This window comes from Panthera onca, chromosome A2, assembly GCF_046562875.1.
Source record: "Panthera onca isolate mPanOnc1 chromosome A2, mPanOnc1 haplotype 2, whole genome shotgun sequence".
Lineage (NCBI taxonomy): Eukaryota > Metazoa > Chordata > Mammalia > Carnivora > Felidae > Panthera > Panthera onca.
Window position 1 is genome coordinate 76764951 of NC_138340.1, and position 17369 is coordinate 76782319.

General features: G+C 45.6%; 1 protein-coding gene and 1 long non-coding RNA gene across 2 annotated transcripts in view; one reads left to right on the forward strand and one right to left on the reverse strand.

Moving 5' to 3' along the window:
* The window catches only part of LAMB4 (laminin subunit beta 4), a 112164-nt gene that overhangs the window by 69594 nt on the left and 25201 nt on the right, over positions 1–17369 (forward strand). The window contains exons 24-27 of the mRNA XM_078442558.2: positions 963–1183; positions 6830–6926; positions 11298–11673; positions 15243–15403. Coding sequence (XP_078298684.1) covers positions 963–1183; positions 6830–6926; positions 11298–11673; positions 15243–15403 — 855 coding nt within the window. The remainder of the gene's footprint in view (positions 1–962; positions 1184–6829; positions 6927–11297; positions 11674–15242; positions 15404–17369) is intronic.
* Positions 15397–17369, reverse strand: part of LOC144615650 (uncharacterized) — a 46036-nt gene continuing 44063 nt past the window's right edge. The window contains exon 4 of the long non-coding RNA XR_014137290.1: positions 15397–16053. This is a non-coding gene — a long non-coding RNA (uncharacterized LOC144615650). The remainder of the gene's footprint in view (positions 16054–17369) is intronic.

Sequence of the window (17369 nt, forward strand, 5' to 3'; positions counted from 1 at the left end):
ACTGAATTGAATCTCCAGGAATCTGCCCTGGAACTAGTTCATCCAGTGTCTTTAATGTATAAATTCAAGAATCACTGATGAAGAAGAGGGCAAGGGTTTGATTCTGTGATTTAAAAAAGAAGGGGGGAGGGGCGCCTGGGTGGCTCAGTCTGTTGGGCGTCCGACTTCGGCTCAGGTCATGATCTCGCGGTCCGTGAGTTCGAGCCCCGTGTCGGGCTCTGTGCTGACAGCTTAGAGCCTGGAGCCTATTTCAGATTCTGTGTCTCCCTCTCTCTCTCTGACCCTCCCCCATTCATGCTCTGTCTCTCTCTATCTCAAAAATAAATAAACGTTAAAAAAAAATTTTTTTTTAAATAAAAAAGAAGGGGGGGATGCCTAGGTGGCTCAGTCAGTTAAGCATCTGACTTCGGCCCAGGTCATGACCCCGCACTTTGTGGGTTCGAGCCCCGCATCGGGCTCTGTGCTGACAGCTCAGAGCCTGGAGTCTGCTTTGGATTCTGTGTCTCCCTCTATCTCTGCCCCTGCTTATTCTCTCTCTGTGTCCCTGTTTATTCTCTCTCTCTCTCTCTCTGAAAAATAAATAAACATTAAAATTTTTTAAAAAACTGCTTGTTTTTAGGAGATATTTAACTGTGTCAGTGGACCCAAGTCAGTTTAATAGACTGTTTATTTTCAGATCATGAATAGCATGAGGAAAAAAGCAAGGTTTTCAGTCATCCTAATTGTGAGCTCTTAGAACACAATTGGCCGAACCACATGAAATTGCTATTTGGGGAGACCAAAGAGAGTTGAATGGATTCAGCTTACTTAGATTCTTTGATAAATCTGAAATATTGCCAGGTGTTTCTGCCTTGAGCCCTTTGGAGGAATGATGCGTCCAGGTCTGAAAAGCTGTCTGTACGGTTTGTTGAAAGCCAGTGTTACTGCCGAATTTGCCTCCAGCAATGGCTCTGTTGTCCCAGGGTGTTCCTGCCATCCTTCCGGTGTGACTCCTGCTGCGTGTCCCCCTGGTCAGGGAGCTTGCCTCTGTGACCCCAACACTGGCACATGTCCTTGTCTCCCCAACGTCACAGGCCAGACCTGTGACCGTTGTGCTGACGGATACTGGAATCTTGTCCCTGGCAGAGGATGTCAGCCATGCAACTGCGACCCCCGGACCTCTCACAGTGGCCACTGTGACCAGGCAAGACATTTGGAACTTACCAGGGTGCTGGAGTGGGAAGTGATGGGGAGACGTGGTTTCCAAATTTGTAAACGATGCTTTCTTTATGGACTGTTGCTAGTTAGTGTTTTTAAACAGGATTGGCCTTCTATGGGGAGAGATGCATTTATCAAGGAATGGAAAGGACTAAAAAAGAGAATGAGGGTCTCAAGGTTAAGTTTTGCCTGCTTCAGTTTTCTCCACACCTCTCTGTGACTGGGGAAGTTTGATTCACACGCAACGAAATACAGACGACCTTTTCTTTTTCCCTGTATCATATGTATAATCCTAGGGAAGCTCCAAGAAATTGATCGTTGGTCAGAATTATTTATCAGAATGAAAATCAACAGGTGCTTCCAGAGCCCACAGTTCCATTTTCAAAACCTGAGCTGTCGGGACGCCTGGACAGCTCAGTCAGTTGAACATATGACTCTTGGTTTCAGCTCAGGTCGTGATCCCAGGGTCATGGGATCAAGCCCCGCATCAGGCTCTGTGCTGAGCCCGGAGCTTGCTTGTGATTCTCTCTCTGTCTCCCTCTGCCCCTCTACCCCACTCATGCTCTTTCTCCCTCTCTCAATTAAAAAAAATAATAATTAAAAAAACAATTGAGCTGTCGTTCCCTACCCTTCACCAGTTGGTTTACGTATGGGTAAAATAAGATGTCCTCTTTACTTACCAGACCAGCATTAATTGTTCCTGGAGAATGCAGGGTAATACACTAGGAGCAAATCCACATTGCTTAACATGCGATTAATGCTACTTAACTGCACATGTGATCTTTAGTCAATAAAACAATGAGCATACAATTTTTTTAAGTTTATTTAGTGAGACAGAGAGAGAGAGAGAGAGATCAAGTGGTGGAGGGGCAGAGAGAGAGAGAGGCAGAGAGAGAATCCCAAGCAGGTTCCACACTGTCAGCATGGAATCCAACGTGGGGCTCAAATTCACGAACCATGAGATCATGACCTGAGCTGAAATCAAAAGGCGGACGCTCAATCGACTGAGCCACCCAGGTACCCTGAGCATGTTTAAAATTAGTATGACAGGGGCGCCTGGGTGGCGCAGTCGGTTAAGCGTCCGACTTCAGCCAGGTCACGATCTCACGGTCCGTGAGTTCGAGCCCCGCGTCAGGCTCTGGGCTGATGGCTCAGAGCCTGGAGCCTGTTTCCGATTCTGTGTCTCCCTCTCTCTCTGTCCCTCCCCCGTTCATGCTCTGTCTCTCTCTGTCCCAAAAATAAATAAACGTTGAAAAAAAAAATAAAATAAAATTAGTATGACATTATCTATTTATGGAAAAAAACTATTCATGTCATGATTAGGGCTTGGGGCTTAATATATTCTTTGAGACACTTTTCACATTAATAGAAATTGGAGGGAAGGATGAAACAGTGACAAGAAATTTAGAGTGAACCCACAATATAGGGACCAGGGTATAATTGGAATCAGAATGCCAATTTTAGAAGCTGGAGTTTTCCCAACTAATAATAATCATAATGATAACCATGGCTCATCTCCAATTTCGCCTCTGCTGTTCAACTTATTCAAAGGTCAAGTCTAATGCAAGTAAACCTTTGAAGGGTAGTTCTCATATACAGACTGTGTTTTCCTTTCTCTTTTTTTTTCTTTATCTTTCTCTCCCACCCTCCTGCTCCAACCCACACCCACACACTCACCATGCCCCTTTTTTTCCTTAATAAATTGTTTATTTAAAATAGATTTACAGAAAGGCCGTGAAGATAGTACAGAAGAGATGTACCCCACACGAGGCTTCCTCTATTTTTAACATCTTACATTAGTATGGTAGATTTACCACAATCAGTGAACTAATATTGATACATTATCATTAACTAATGTCTGTAATTTATGCAGGTTTCCTGAGTTTTATCCCTAACATCCCTTTTCTGTTCCAAGATCCCATCCAGAACATCACATGACACTTAATCATTCATGTAGCCTCAGCTCCTCTTTGTCGTGATGATTCTCAGGCTCTCCTTATTTTTCTTGAATATAATTTGTCAAATTGGTTTCCAAACAACACCCAGTGCTCATCCCAACAGGTGCCCTCCTCAATGCCCATCACCCACTTTCCCCTCTCCCCCACCCTCCATCGATGAAGCTCTCCTTAGTTTTGATGAGCTTAACAATTTTGAGAAGGATTTTGTAAAATGTCCCTCTATTCAAATTTACCTGGTGTTTTTCTCATGATTAGACTTGGATTATGAGTTTGAGGATGAGGCCCACGGAGAGAAAATGCGATGCTCATCACATCCTATCAGGACTCGACACTGTGTGCATGTCTTATCACTGTAGATGCAAATCTCGATCACCTGGCTGAAGTAATGTTTGTCATGTTTCTCTGCTGTAAAGTTACTCTTTTTCCTCCTTTCCATACTATGCTCTTTGGAAGAAAGTCACCATGCACTGTCTATGCTTGAGGAGTGGGGAGTTTCATACTCCTGCCTTGAGGGCAGAGTGTCTCCATAAATTACTTGGAATTCTTCTGCACAGGAGATTTATCCATCATTCCCCCTTTCTTCATTTATTATTTTTTAATATCCATATGGAGTCATGGGTATTTATATTATACTTCAAGTTATAATTCAATACTGCTTTATTTTGCTGTTCAGGTTATTCCAGCTTTGGTCATTGGGAGCTATTTCATTTGGTTTCTGCATCCCTTTTACCCCATCATTGTTGGGTTTGGGTTTTTTTTAAGCCCTTTCTGCCTGACAAGATACTCGAAACTCATCTGATGTGTTTCCTGCCCCCATCCTAGAATCAGCCTTTTTTTTTTTAATTTTTTTAACGTTTTATTTATTTTTGAGACAGAGAGACAGAGCATGAACGGGGGAGGGTCAGAGAGAGAGGGAGACACAGAATCTGAAACAGGCTCCAGCCTCTGAGCTGTCACCACAAGCACAGAGCCTGACGCGGGGCTCGAACTCACGGACAGCGAGATCATGACCTGAGCGGAAGTCAGCCGCTTAACCGACTGAGCCACCCAGGCGCCCCGAGAATCAGCCATTTCTTTAGGGAGTGCTGGTTCCTTTTATTGGAGAGTGGTATCTGACTACTAGATGACCACACCTGTCTCATATCCCCCTCCACTCCTCACACCTGCAGCCAGCAATCATGAAACAAAATGGTAGCTCTCCCCATGACTTCTTGGCTTCCTAATTCAAGAGGAACTCCCAATGTTCATGACATCACTGTCTGGCATGCTTCTCAGACCTTTTAGGAAGTATATTTGCAACAGCACTCGACAAAGACCACAGTTCAGTCATGGAGGCTAAGGGAAGCTCAAGGTGAAAGTCAGATGGCATTGGTTTAACCAAAAAGTCCTCTTATGACAAGGGTATTTGGGATTGTCTGGTCCATTGGGGATTCCTTGGGGAAGGTTGCTCTTTAAATTTTTTTTTAGTGTTTATTTATTTTTGAGAGAGAGAGAGACAGCGTGTGAGCAGGGGAGGGGCAGAGAGAGAGGGAGACACAGAATCTGAAGCAGGCTCCAGGCTCCCAGCGGTCAGCGCAGAGCTCGACGTGGGGCTCAAACCCACGTATCGCAAGGTCATGACCTGAGCCGAAGTTGGACGAAGTTGGATATATAACCAACTGAGCCACCCAGGCGCCCCGGAAGGTTGCTCTTTAAAATCAGGGAACACTTTTAATGGAGTATAGAAGAGACAGGTAGATATTTCGATTTCCAGCTGTTTAAACAACCACTGATAAATGTCTCTATGTCAACCAGTAAAGCATCCCTAGTGCCTTATTACAGAGAGATCCAAATGCGCCATCCAATACTTTCATCAACAGTTTAGATGGAGTTGGAGAAACATGCTTCTCAAATATTATCAAATTTGCAGATATTGCAAAGTGGGATGCCAATGTGATAAAGCCAGAATAAGAGGCAAGATATCCCAACGGGCTGTCCCGTTGGCTGCAAAGAATAAGATGAAATGTTACCAGGATAAAAGTGAAGTTTTGCAATTGGGTTTTTAAAATCCATTGCATAAATACAGGGTGGGAGTAATAGCTTGGCACCAGCTTGCATGAAAAACATCTGAGGATTTTCGCTCTGTGCTTCAGCTGAGCCAGCAGTGTGGCCAGGCTGCCAAAGAGACAATGTCCATTCAGGCTGGAGTAGTGGGAATGCCAGGCCCAAGTTCAGGGCAGTCATTATCCCACTGTCCCCTGTGCGAGTCAGGCAGCTGTAGGAACATTGCTGTTCTCCCTGAGAACCACGTTTTAAACCTCATATTGACATACAGACTGGTGTGTGTCCAAAGGAAGACGGCCCGGAGAGTGGATAGAACCATTGCTATTCTGTGATGAAGGCTTGAAGGAATTATGGGTAGTCAGCCTGAAGAGAAGAAGCAAATGCAAATTGAGAGCAGCCATCTCTAGCTGGGAGAAGGGCCGTAAGGAGAGGAAGTGGGAGACCGCTTGTTTTGCGCGATTCCATAAGACAGGACACCGAGTGATGGGAGCAAGTTACGAAGGAACAGATTCTGCGTCAGAAATCATCATGTGAGAAATGTGCGAGAAATCTCACTGTGTGAGAAATCATTGTGCAGCAGTTAAGAACAACCAGAAGAATGACAGGCCTCCGGGACAGTAGGCTCCCCATAACTCCTTACATTTGAGCAGAAGCTCATGGGAACCCCAAAGATGGGTAGAAGCTTGGTAGATCCAGCCATTTTATAAATTGAGCGACTTACAGAGTTGTTTAAGCAGATTTATTTGCTCAAGAATAACCTAGGACCGTGACAATAATGATTTGCTTCTGCATTTTTCTACAGTTAATTTTCTAACCTCCTCCATTTTCAGAAAAGCTGGTCAAGGATCCAGTTGGGAGGATGCACAAAAAAAATCAGACCTCTCCCCAAAACACAGTTCATAGCTATCATTAAATGACTGGGGTGCCTGTGTGGCTCAGTTGGTTGAGGGTCCGACTTCGGCTCAGGTCACAATCTCACGGTTTGTGGGTTCGAGCCCCGCATCAGGCTCTGTGCTGACCACTCGGAACCTGGAGCCTGCTTCAGATTCTGTGTCTCCCTCTCTCTCTGCCCCTCCCCCACTCGTGCTCTCTCTTTCTCTCTCTCAAAAATAAATAAACATTAAAATATTTTTTTTAATGATTAAGCCTCAATTGCAAAAAAATGTTGTTTTGTTGAGCAAAACACGAGCCCAGTTGGGAGAAACACCATCGCACATTCCGTAATGGAATCACGATTTGCCAGATTAATTGATGAATGTCAGTCCAGGTCCGTGGCCTCTCTGTGTTAGGAGTGAACTCCCATAACACTGTAAAGGAAAAGAATGCGGACCGTTTCCCATTATGTGTTTTGTTTTCATTTACATCTGTGTATATTTCCCAGTTTGGGGCCACCTGTCCTTGAACAGCTGGAAGCAGGCGGTATATTCAGGGGCCCTGAGCCAAAACACATTAGCTCCTGATCCTTGGTATTGTCGAGGGTGGTTGCTGGCCGTGGGAACCATCATCTTTCCTCTGCCTGTGCACAGCTGTATGTTCTAAATCACTGGAGGGAAAACTGTTTTGTATTAAAATGCATTATTTTTTTTAGATCGCAAAGCTTGTCAATTCCTCACCCATGACTGTTCTCACAGCTTACAGGCCAGTGTCCGTGTAAATTAGGCTATGATGGGAAACACTGCAGTGAGTGCAAGGAAAATTATTATGGTGATCCACTGGGACGATGCCTTCGTAAGTATGGGTAATTCTAAAAACATGAGGACTGTCAACCTGGTCCTTCCATGGGTATGCTATGAACCAGCTGAATTTTAAATGTCTTTATTTGATAGAAAATTCACAAACTTTGGGGCGCCTGGGTGGCGCAGTCGGTTAAGCGTCCGACTTCAGCCAGGTCACGATCTCGCGGTCTGTGAGTTCGAGCCCCGCATCAGGCTCTGGGCTGATGGCTCGGAGCCTGGAGCCTGTTTCCGATTCTGTGTCTCCCTCTCTCTCTGCCCCTCCCCCGTTCATGCTCTGTCTCTCTCTGTCCCAAAAAAAATAAATAAAAAACGTTGAAAAAAAAAAAAATTTAAAAAAAAAGAAAATTCACAAACTTTAATCTTAGTTTTGAAAGTAATATTTTTTGTAGCCTTATAAAAATTTTTTTTTTCTCCTGTACTAAAACTTTGTGCTAAGGGCACCTGGGTGGCTCAGTAGGTCGAGCATCCGACTCTTGATTTCGGCTCAGGTCATGATCCCAGGGTCGTGGGATCAAGCCCCGCATCGGCTCCGCACTGAGTGTGGAGCCTGCTTGAGATTCTTTTTCCCTCTGCCCCTCCCCTGCTTGTGCTCTCTTTCTCTCCCTAAAATTAAAAAAAAAAAAAAAAAGTAAAAAAGTAAATGAAACTTTAGGCTAGATTAAATGTTAGTCTATATTAAAAGTTGAAGCCTGTATTGCAATTTTTCAGTCACTAAAACAGAACAGACCTCAGAGGTCATGACTTGTAGCCAGTTTTCTGCTATTCGGAAGCATGTTGACAAAAACAGTTTCTCGATGGAAGGACAGGAAGCCAGCAGCCTGTGCGCTTCATAGGAAGCCAGCAGAGGGGGTGTTTCCTCGCCTTGGATCTCATACCTCTGGGCCTTTCACATACTCACTGATGATTTATTTTAAGATACGCATCGCATGCCTCTAAGTCATGACCAGTAAGGCAAGGCCCCCCCCCCAGCCCCCCGATCTCCCGGAGTTTGTGTTCTAGTGCCCTTTGTCCCTTGTCTTAGCACTGATTGTGGGATTTAGAGCAGCACCATCCCGAGGAACTTTCTGCAGAGATGGAAATGGTCCGGTGGGCACTACCCAGCACAGGAGCCACCAGCCTGTGTGCTGGTGGGTGCTTGCAATGTGGCTGGTGCAAATGAGGGACAGAACTGCGTGTGTCATTCATTTAAATTCCAGTAGCCACCTGTGGTAAGTGGCTACCATATTGGACAGAACAGATTAAAAACAATTTTTTAATGTTTATTTATTTTTGAGAGAGAACAGAGCACGAACGGGGAAGGGGGCAGAAAGAGACGGAGACACAGAATCCGAAACTGGCTCCAGGCTCCGAGCTGTCAGCACAGGCCCCGATGCAGGACTTGAACCCATGAGACGTGAGATCATGACCTGAGCCAAAGTCGGATGTTTAACCAACTGAGCCACCCCAGGCGCCCCTGGATGGCACAGATTTAGAATATGTGTTGATTCTAGGAGGAGGGATTTTTGAATCTCTAAAGTCTGCTGTTGAAAGAAGTCAATCCAAATAAATATCGGATGTGGTGGGCTTATCACGTGCACCTCTACATAGCCACACGTGGTAACTCTTTCCTCCTTTCTATTCCTTTATAAACATGCTTTTTTTCTTTAGATTTATTTATTTATTTTGAGAGAGAGAGAGCAGGGGAGAGGCAGAGAGAGTGGGAGAGAAAATCCCAAGCAGGCTCCATGCTGTCAGCCCAGAGCTTGATGTGGGGCTTGATCTCACGAACATGAGATCATGCATGACCTGAGCCAAAATCAAGAGTCGGACGCTTAACCGACTGAGACACCTAGGTGCCCCTATAAATGTGCTTTTGTGACCAAAATAAATTGCCTTTATCTCCTTGCCCCATTCAAATACATATGCTCAGCGGTTTCCCGGTCCCACTTAGTTTTCTAAGTGTAATTGCTACATTAAAAACCAGGGAGGAATTTTGGTTCCTGGAAAATCCATCTAAGCCTCTTCCTCTGTGCCCCTCTAATATTTCAATAATCTTATTTTCTGAAAAGATTTCATCTTTTATAGAGAAAACTTTGCAAATGATCAGCTCAGGCCACAGACCCCCCTGACGCTCCTGGGGAAGGGTAGTTTATAAGAGGAACTTGGGCCTCCAGCTGGTGAAGTTGACCTAGTGTTGCCCCCGAGGGGGTTCCTGCTGAGGCCAAAGTGAACGTGCTGGACAGATGGTATCTAGTTAAGGAGCTTAGCATGTTAATCAGCTTTTATTTGTCATTGACATTTTTACTCAGGCTGTAAAATGCATTTTGTAAATTTTTAAAATTATTTTTATTTTTTCAGTGTATTTATCTATTTTTTTGAGAGACGGAGAGAGTGAGCAAGGGAGAGGCAGAGAGAGAGAGAATTCCAAGCAAGCTCCGTGCTGCCAGCACAGAGCCCCATGTGGGGTTCGAACTCACGAACCGTGAGATCATGAGCCGAAAACCGAGAGGCCGATGCTTGACCTACTGAGCCACCCAGGTGCCCCAAAAATGCATTTTAAAATCACTTGTTCTTTGCAGTTAGGCTAATGATTCCCTGACCTTTTGGAAATTGCTGTAACTTCCATAGCTCTGTCCCTCCTCCATCTTCCGCCTTTATCAGAAACCTACTCAAATGAAGTACATGCGGCATTAGTTTTGTTTTTTGTGGGTTTTTTTTAACTAAGACAAAGTTAATTTTTCCCTTTCTAAAAGGACTTTATTTTTTTTGAGAGCACTTTTAGGTTCATGCCAAAATTGAGAGGAAGGTACAGAGATTTCCCGTATGTCCCCACCACCCCTCCATGCATAGCCTTCCCCATTATCAACATCCCCAAGACAGTGACACGTTTGTCACAACTGACGAAACTACAAACCATAACCACCAAAGTCCATAGTTCACTTTACGGTTCACTCTTGGTATTTTCCATCCTGTGCCTTTGGACAAATGTATAAGGACGTGTATCCACCAGTATGGTATCACATGGAATATTTTCACTGCCCTAAAAACCTCTGCCCTCCACCCGTTCTGCTCTCTCCACCCCTCTTCCCACAGCCCATGCCAACCACTAGTCTTTTTACGATCTCCATAGTTTTGCCTTTTCCAGAATGTCTGGTAGTCAGCATCCTACTGTATGTAGCCTTTTCAGATTGATCTATTCCACTAGGTAATATGATGCATTTAAGGTCCCTCCATGTCTTTTCATGGCTGGATAAGCTCGTGTCTTTTTAGCCCTGAAAAATATCCCTTACACCATGGTTCATTTATCTACTCACCTACTTCAGGACATCTTGGTTGCTTCCAAGTTTTGGCAATTATAAACAAAGCTTCTGTAAACACCTGTCTGCAGGTTTTTGTGCAGACGTAAGTTTTCAACTCCTTTGGGTGAATCCGAACGAGCAATATCCCCCCCTTTTTTGAGAATGGACTAATTCACCTTATAGAATGGAAAACAGCATGGGTCCACACACCCAGGCTGGGTTTTACTAAGACAGAGGGTGTTCAGGAGAATTCTGAGAGAGTCTCTGACATGCCTGAGCCACCCGTGGGGGAGTATGTGTCAACCACCAGTAGATCCATGTTACCCGAATTGGTAAAGAAGCCCGAGCATGAACACTTGCACAGTAAAGACGGTCCCTAAGATTTTCCAGATAGAAACCACGAACTAGGGGCGCCTGGGTGGCTCAGTCGGTTAAGCATCCAACTTCAGCCCAGGTCATGGTCTCACGGCTCGTTCGAGCCCTGCATCGGGCTCTGTGCTGATGGCTCGGAGCCTGGACCCTGCTTTGGATTCTGTGTCTCCCTCTCTCTCTGCCCCTCCATAGCTCATGCTCACACTGTCTCTCTCTTTGTCAAAAGTAAATAAACTTTAAAGAAAAGAAACCATGAACTGGTTTGTTAGTGGAATGGAAAGAGGGATGCTGTATTTAATGACCATTGCCTGGGTCTCTATAATTATACCAATTTTAAATGTTCACCTCAGAAATGGGCATGGGCGTGGAGTGGGGAGGGGCGTGCCTGGGTGGTTCAATCAGTTAAGTGTCCGACTCTTGATTTCAGCTCAGGTCATGATCTCAAGGTTCATGGGATCGAGCCCCAGGTCGGGCTCTGTGCAGATAGCACAGAGCCTGCTTGGGATTCTCTCTCTCTGTCTCTCTCTCTCTCTCTCTCTCTCTCTGCCCCTCTCCCCACTCGTACATGCATGCGTGCTCTCTCTAAATAAATAAATAAAAGAAATGGGAACTGGGGACATTCTCGGGAGAGAGGAGTGTACTTTATTCTTGAGCTAGTCCTAAACAAAAGGTCAAGGGACTGACATTCTCTGCTCCTTCTCTCTTGTGTTTAGCATGTGACTGCAACACAGAAGGTACCCAGAAGCCCGTCTGTGACCAGAACACAGGCATGTGCCGCTGTCGGGAGGGTGTGAGCGGCCCTCGCTGCGATCGCTGCGCCCGAGGTCACGGCCAGGAATTCCCTGCCTGTCTTCCGTGTCACCAGTGCTTTGATCAGTGGGACCGTGCTGCTTCTTCCCTCTCCAAAGCAGTGCAAGGGTTAATTGGGCTGGCTGCTAACACGGAAGATAAAACAGAGACCCTGCTTGTCTGTGAGGCCGACTTCAAAGGCCTCAGAGAGAACATGTCTGAAATAGAAAGGATTTTAAAACATCCTGTTTTCTCATCTGGGGAATTCTTAAAAGCCAAGGATTATCAAGACTCTGTTCGGTAAGATTTGTGCATAAGCAATAGATAGCCAAGTTCCCGATTTACCTGAACTCCTTTTGAACTTTAACAGCTTTCAGCTGAGAAACATACCTATGCGGACGCTAGGGAAATAATTCAGTTGATAACCAGGCTGGCGATCATGGCTGTCTGTCTCTTTCTTACCTAGTTAGGATTACACGTGATCTTTCCAGATGCCATTGATTATAACAAAAAGGCAATCATTAAGAGCTTGCTTTGGGAAAGCCCAAACCCAGCAGAGCTGAAAGATGCAAAATTGGCAATAGGGTAGTTTATAATACAAATATATTTTTTTCAGTCATGCACATGGGAAGATTTGCTAAATCTTCCCAAATTCTTCAGTTGTTGAGAAACGCCTACATTAATGCAAAGTCCTATAATAAGTATGACAATTTCCTCCAAATGCATAGTCATTTTTATTAGATGTCGTTGATTCCTTTTTTTCATTCGTCAAACATTTCCGGAAATTATGGGCCAGGGGTCAGCAAACCGCAGGCAAAATCCAACATATCCCCTAGTTGTGTAAATGAAGTTTCACTGGAACGCACCCGAGTCCATTTGTCGCCATATCCTCTGTGGCTGCTTTCCCAGGACCAATGCAGAGTAGAGTAGTTGTGACAGAGACTAATGGCCCCCAAGGCTTAAAATGTTTACTATCTGGACCTTTGCAGAAAAAAGTTTGCCAAGTGCTCTGGGCATAACCGGAATGCATTGGATATAGTTTCTGCCCTTTCCTGAGCATATAGTCTAATAAGAAACCAAAAGGATTGTGCTTATATAGCAAACTATCCCCCGCCCCCCGCAGAAGGTCCTGGATTGAGGAAGAGTTGAAGCTGAAGAGTTTTGTGTTATATGAAACACAGGTGGAAGTAAAAGGCCATTCATTATCACCAGGCACAAATCCCAGAAGTAGATGGTAATTGCTTAAAAGTTAACACAGGGAAGAGGGCAGGCGCCTGGGTGGCTCCGTCTGTTAAGTATCCAGCTCAGGTCACGATCTCACCGATCTCACCATTTGTGGGATTGAGCTCCGCTCCATGTCCGGCTCTGTGCTGACAGTGTGGAACTTGCTCCGGGTTTGCAGGAGTTTTGCTCTCCCTCTCTCTCTGCCCCTCCCCCACTCACACATGCGCATGTGCACTCTCTCTTTCAAAACAAAGTTGTAGGAGGAAGGAAGATACAGTCCCCCCAGACAGTTCAGAGGAAGGGCCATGCAGCTAAGGGGCCCAGGGAAGTCACGTGGCCAGGTCAAGCTGGCAGGTAGAACCAGCACATCCAGAGTCTTGTAAGGACCGTTGTCCCATGGGATTAGGGCCCTGGGTCCCCAGATCTCCCCACTTTTCAAGAGATGTCAGACATCCAGATTTTTATGGACATGTACCCACTTTAAAATATAGCCAGCTCACCCAACAGTGCTTTTAAAACGCACCGTACAGGGGCGCCTGGTTGGCTCAGTTGGTTAAGCGTCCGACTTCGGCTCAGGTCATGATCTCACAGTTTGTGAGTTCGAGCCCCGTGTCGGGCTCTGTGCTGACAGCTCAGAGCCTGGAGCCTGTTTCAGATTCTGTGTCTCCCTCTCTATCTCTGCCCCTCCCCTGCTCACGCTCTGTCTCAAAAATAAATAAACATTAAATAATAATCATAATAAAAAGTACCGTATAGGCTAAATAAATGTGTCTTGAGAATGCACTTTGCCCACGGACCACCGGTTTGTGGTTATAGCAAATGGCAAACGAAGTGGAACCGAGGAAGCAGAATGAGCCAATCCACAGTGCACATGCTGAACAGAGACTACAAGAACCCCCCTCCCCCGCCCCACCCCAGTAGAGCAGAAGAGAGCAAGAGAAGCAGGAGTGCCAGGGCCAGGCCTGGAGTGATGAGGAAATCAGTGAGCACTGGGCCGCTTCTGCCAGAAACCAGCATGCCTGCCCTCTCTTGCTCTGCCTGCTGAGCTCCTATTCCTCATTAGCAACCACCAAAACACCACCTCCTCCTGGACGCCTTCCGTGATTTCTTCAGAAAAAGACATACGTTTCCTTCTCCATCCTTCCACCTCTTTGTACTTCATTGGCCATTGCCTCGCGGAGGGACCCCCAACAGCAGAGGCCACCCTCTCCCAGCTGATGTTCTCCAGGCTGGGTTTAGTTGTACAGCAGAGGTCGGCTGGGCAAATTGCAAAGGAAGGGGGAGGGGAGGACAGGGAACACAGGGCGTCATGGGTATAGATTCCATGACTGAAATCACTTACTGCTGTGTGGCCGTGGACAAGTTATTTAGCTTCTCCAACCTTCTGTTTCTTCATCAACAAAAAGGGGATACAGTCTCTATTTCAAGGTTTCTTGTGAGAATTACTCAGACAAGCCACTTAGCTCGATGTCTGATGCATTATAAGTGCTTCAAGAGTACTAATTATAATAACAGTAACTACATTGTATTGCACTGTTGTTATTGTTGTTATTATTATTATTATTATTATTAGCCTGGTGAACTGTAGTCCTGACAGTTGGCCCCCGAAGGAAAAGTCTGTAAATTAGAAGGGAGAGTTAGAGCAGAAAATGCTCGGAAACGTTAGTTAATGCTTGGCACTTCCACGGAGATAAATCAGTGCCGTGGATTCATATTGTAATTTTCCTCAACTGTGCTTTTCAAGATTTGCACTGAATCTCCTGATCACGAGGGATGTATAGCAATTATTCACTTGAACCCACTGTGGGTGCTGAACCCAGTCAATTGAAGTGGAACCAAGATGTGTGCCATTGAGAAGAAGGTGAGGAGAATGAATGTACCGAGGGTACTCACAACAAGGAAACCTCCTTGTCACTCATGGGAATTAAAAATTAAGACCTTTGGGTGGCTTAGTCAGTTAAGCATAGAGTCTTGATTTCAGCTCAGTCATGATCTCACAGTTCAGGAGTTTGAGCCCCACATCGGGCTCTGCACTGACAGCACAGAGCCTGCTTGGGATTCTCTCTCTCTCTCTCTCTCTCTCTCTCTCTCTCTCTCTTTCTCTCCCTCCCTCTTTCTCTCTGCACGCCCCCCTCAAAACAAATAAATAAATGTAAAAAAAAAAAAGTTGAGACCTTGTACAGAAGTGGTACTAGAAGGAACCTGGCTGCAATTAAGATTTATTCTAAAGAAATAACTGATTTTTACCGCAGGCGGGGTGAGGACTTCTGTGTTGAAAACTGAATGTAGATTGGATCTCATTGATTTAAATGAACTATGTCTGAATACCTGTTTTTGAAAACCCAAAGCAAAGGGAGGCAGAAAGAGTATAAACAGTTGAAATTGAAAGATTCAAAGCCTTTGTTCTACTAGACCTTGTATGCTGATCTTATTTTGAGTGAGTGCTGAAACAGTCCAGGCAGCTGAATTGGCAACAAAGAGGTAAACCATAAACAGAGCTATAAGCTGTCAAACAACACATCAGGGAAGAGGGATGCATTCTAACAATGAGGCTACCTAATAATGAGGGCAATTTTTAGGTGTTTTTCACTGATCTATCAAAAGTAACACAAGCTTTGCTACGTTTACTCTCATTTTGCCTCTAGGGAACAAATCATGCAGCTAAGCCTGCAACTGAAAGCAGTACATGAGTTTCAAGATCTGAAAGAAACAATGGTAAGAATGAAGAACGAGGCAGACCTCTTACTTGAAGATCTTCGGAAAGAAATTGATTTGCGCTCCCGGGCCCATACTGCAAACATCATGGGTAAGAGAGAAAATGCACATCAACGTTTATGGACAAAGGTTGATGAAATCCATAGTGCATTCCATTAGTGAATCACCCTGTGCTCATTGCCATAGTGTCTGAGCACTTTAGGACGTGAAAACACACCCATTAAAGGTATTATTTGCACATGAGTATTTTGACTTTGTAAACCTGGCAGAGCTTGGGTAGCATTTGCTGAAAATAATGAGTAGAGCTAACAATGTGTGATACTCCATTTCCAGCAACCCAAAAGGCAAAGGCATATGAGGCCAAAAGGACTTCAGCGAACGTTTCTCATAAGACCTTTGTAGAGATTTGGAGTCTTGTAATGTACTAAAAGTCCTTAATTCATCTTATGCTGTTAAAATGAACGGGAACCACGCCAGAGCCAAGACTGACTTGGAGGCAAAATGGAACACAAAAGCAAAACTTGGATTAGTTCATGTCCTGATCTCTGATGAGATCCCCGTTTTACATCTAGAAGCAGATAACTTGTCACTACCGGGAGAGGCAGCCCTGAACGTCCGCTCCCCTAACCCACCTAATGGAGAGGCAAAGAGAAAATGTGCACGAAGCACGTCTCAAGGCAAAGTCGTCGGGAGCGTCTCCTTACCCTGTGTGCATGCTCCAGGTTTTCATCTGATCTCCACCTGAAAGAGAATCATGACCCTCATGGAAGGTCTAAATTTAGTGAAGTAACTAGGGATGGTGCTCAATAAACTCTCTGAAGAGTAAGGGATTTGGCCTGATTCCTATCTGGAAGAAGGTGCCCATTGAAAGGATTGAAAATGCATCAGTGGATTGCTGGGACACGTACACTCTGGCGAGGGCGGGGGGGGGGGGGGGAGGGCGTGCATTGGGCGGGGGGGGGGGGGGGAATTTCCCAACTCAGGAAAGCTGTTGTGGAAGGCAGGCAACTCACGATCATCTCACCCTGTTGCAAAGCAAGCAGGCCAAGCCCCAGCACCTCAAGCCTGAGCCCTGTGGGAGTTCCCAGAGGCTGCCCCCAGAGTGGAGGGGGTGCCAGCTTTAGAACTAGACCCTGATGTTCCAAAACCAACTTGTCCCTCCACAGACATCAGTGATGCCCAGAAAGCCTTGTCTCTTCCCTCAGAGTCAAAGGAACAAACTGTGAGACTCAGAGAAAGGACATTTCAACTGTCGCCATCCAGATTGCGGCCTCAGAACCGTTGATGGCATGAAAGATCTGGACCGGCATCTAGGAATCCACACGCAGACAGAGAAAGAGAGTGTAGATTAGTCTGTGAGGACAGTGTCCATCTCAGGGGAAACTGAAGCCTGCTCAGCCCCTCCCAGTGTCCCCCAGAGTCAGGGCTCTCTGCCTTGTGGTCACCTGCCCAGGACCTGGCCAGCGGAGCGGCCTCTGTCTGGAACATGCCAGATAAAGGCAGTCTGGACCTTTTTTCTACTGTGGACTCCTGGCAATTTTATGAAGCTTCTGGACCCTTCCCAGAATGTTTTGAAATGTAGTAAAATCACCCTGAGCTCTATTTCAGTACAATTTCAAAAAGAAAATGCCTCCGCAGTCACCAGAGCCAAATAGGAGAACACTGCCCCCAGGTTAATCCTCTCAAGCTCACAATCCAGCAGCAATTCCTGAAGCTTCCTTGGGACACCTGACCGTGTGCAGGGCAGTAGAGATGGGGCAGGGAGAAGGGCGAGTTCTTGCCCTGAGTTACTCCGGTCTAGTAGGGAGGACAGGCATGGAAGCAGCCCCAAACAGCAACAAGACTGTATTACAGCATCTTCAAGCCACGCTGGGAACAGAGCAGGGGGGAACAGAATTAATTCTCGCTGGGTTTACTGGGAAAGGCTCTGGGAAGTAGGCGACCTCTGACTTGGAGTTCACAAATGAAGATAAAGTTTGCCAGAGAAATAAAGGCAGAAAAGTATCTCAAGCAATAGGAAGGTGTGGTTGTCTCATGCCCAAATTATGGTTGTGTAG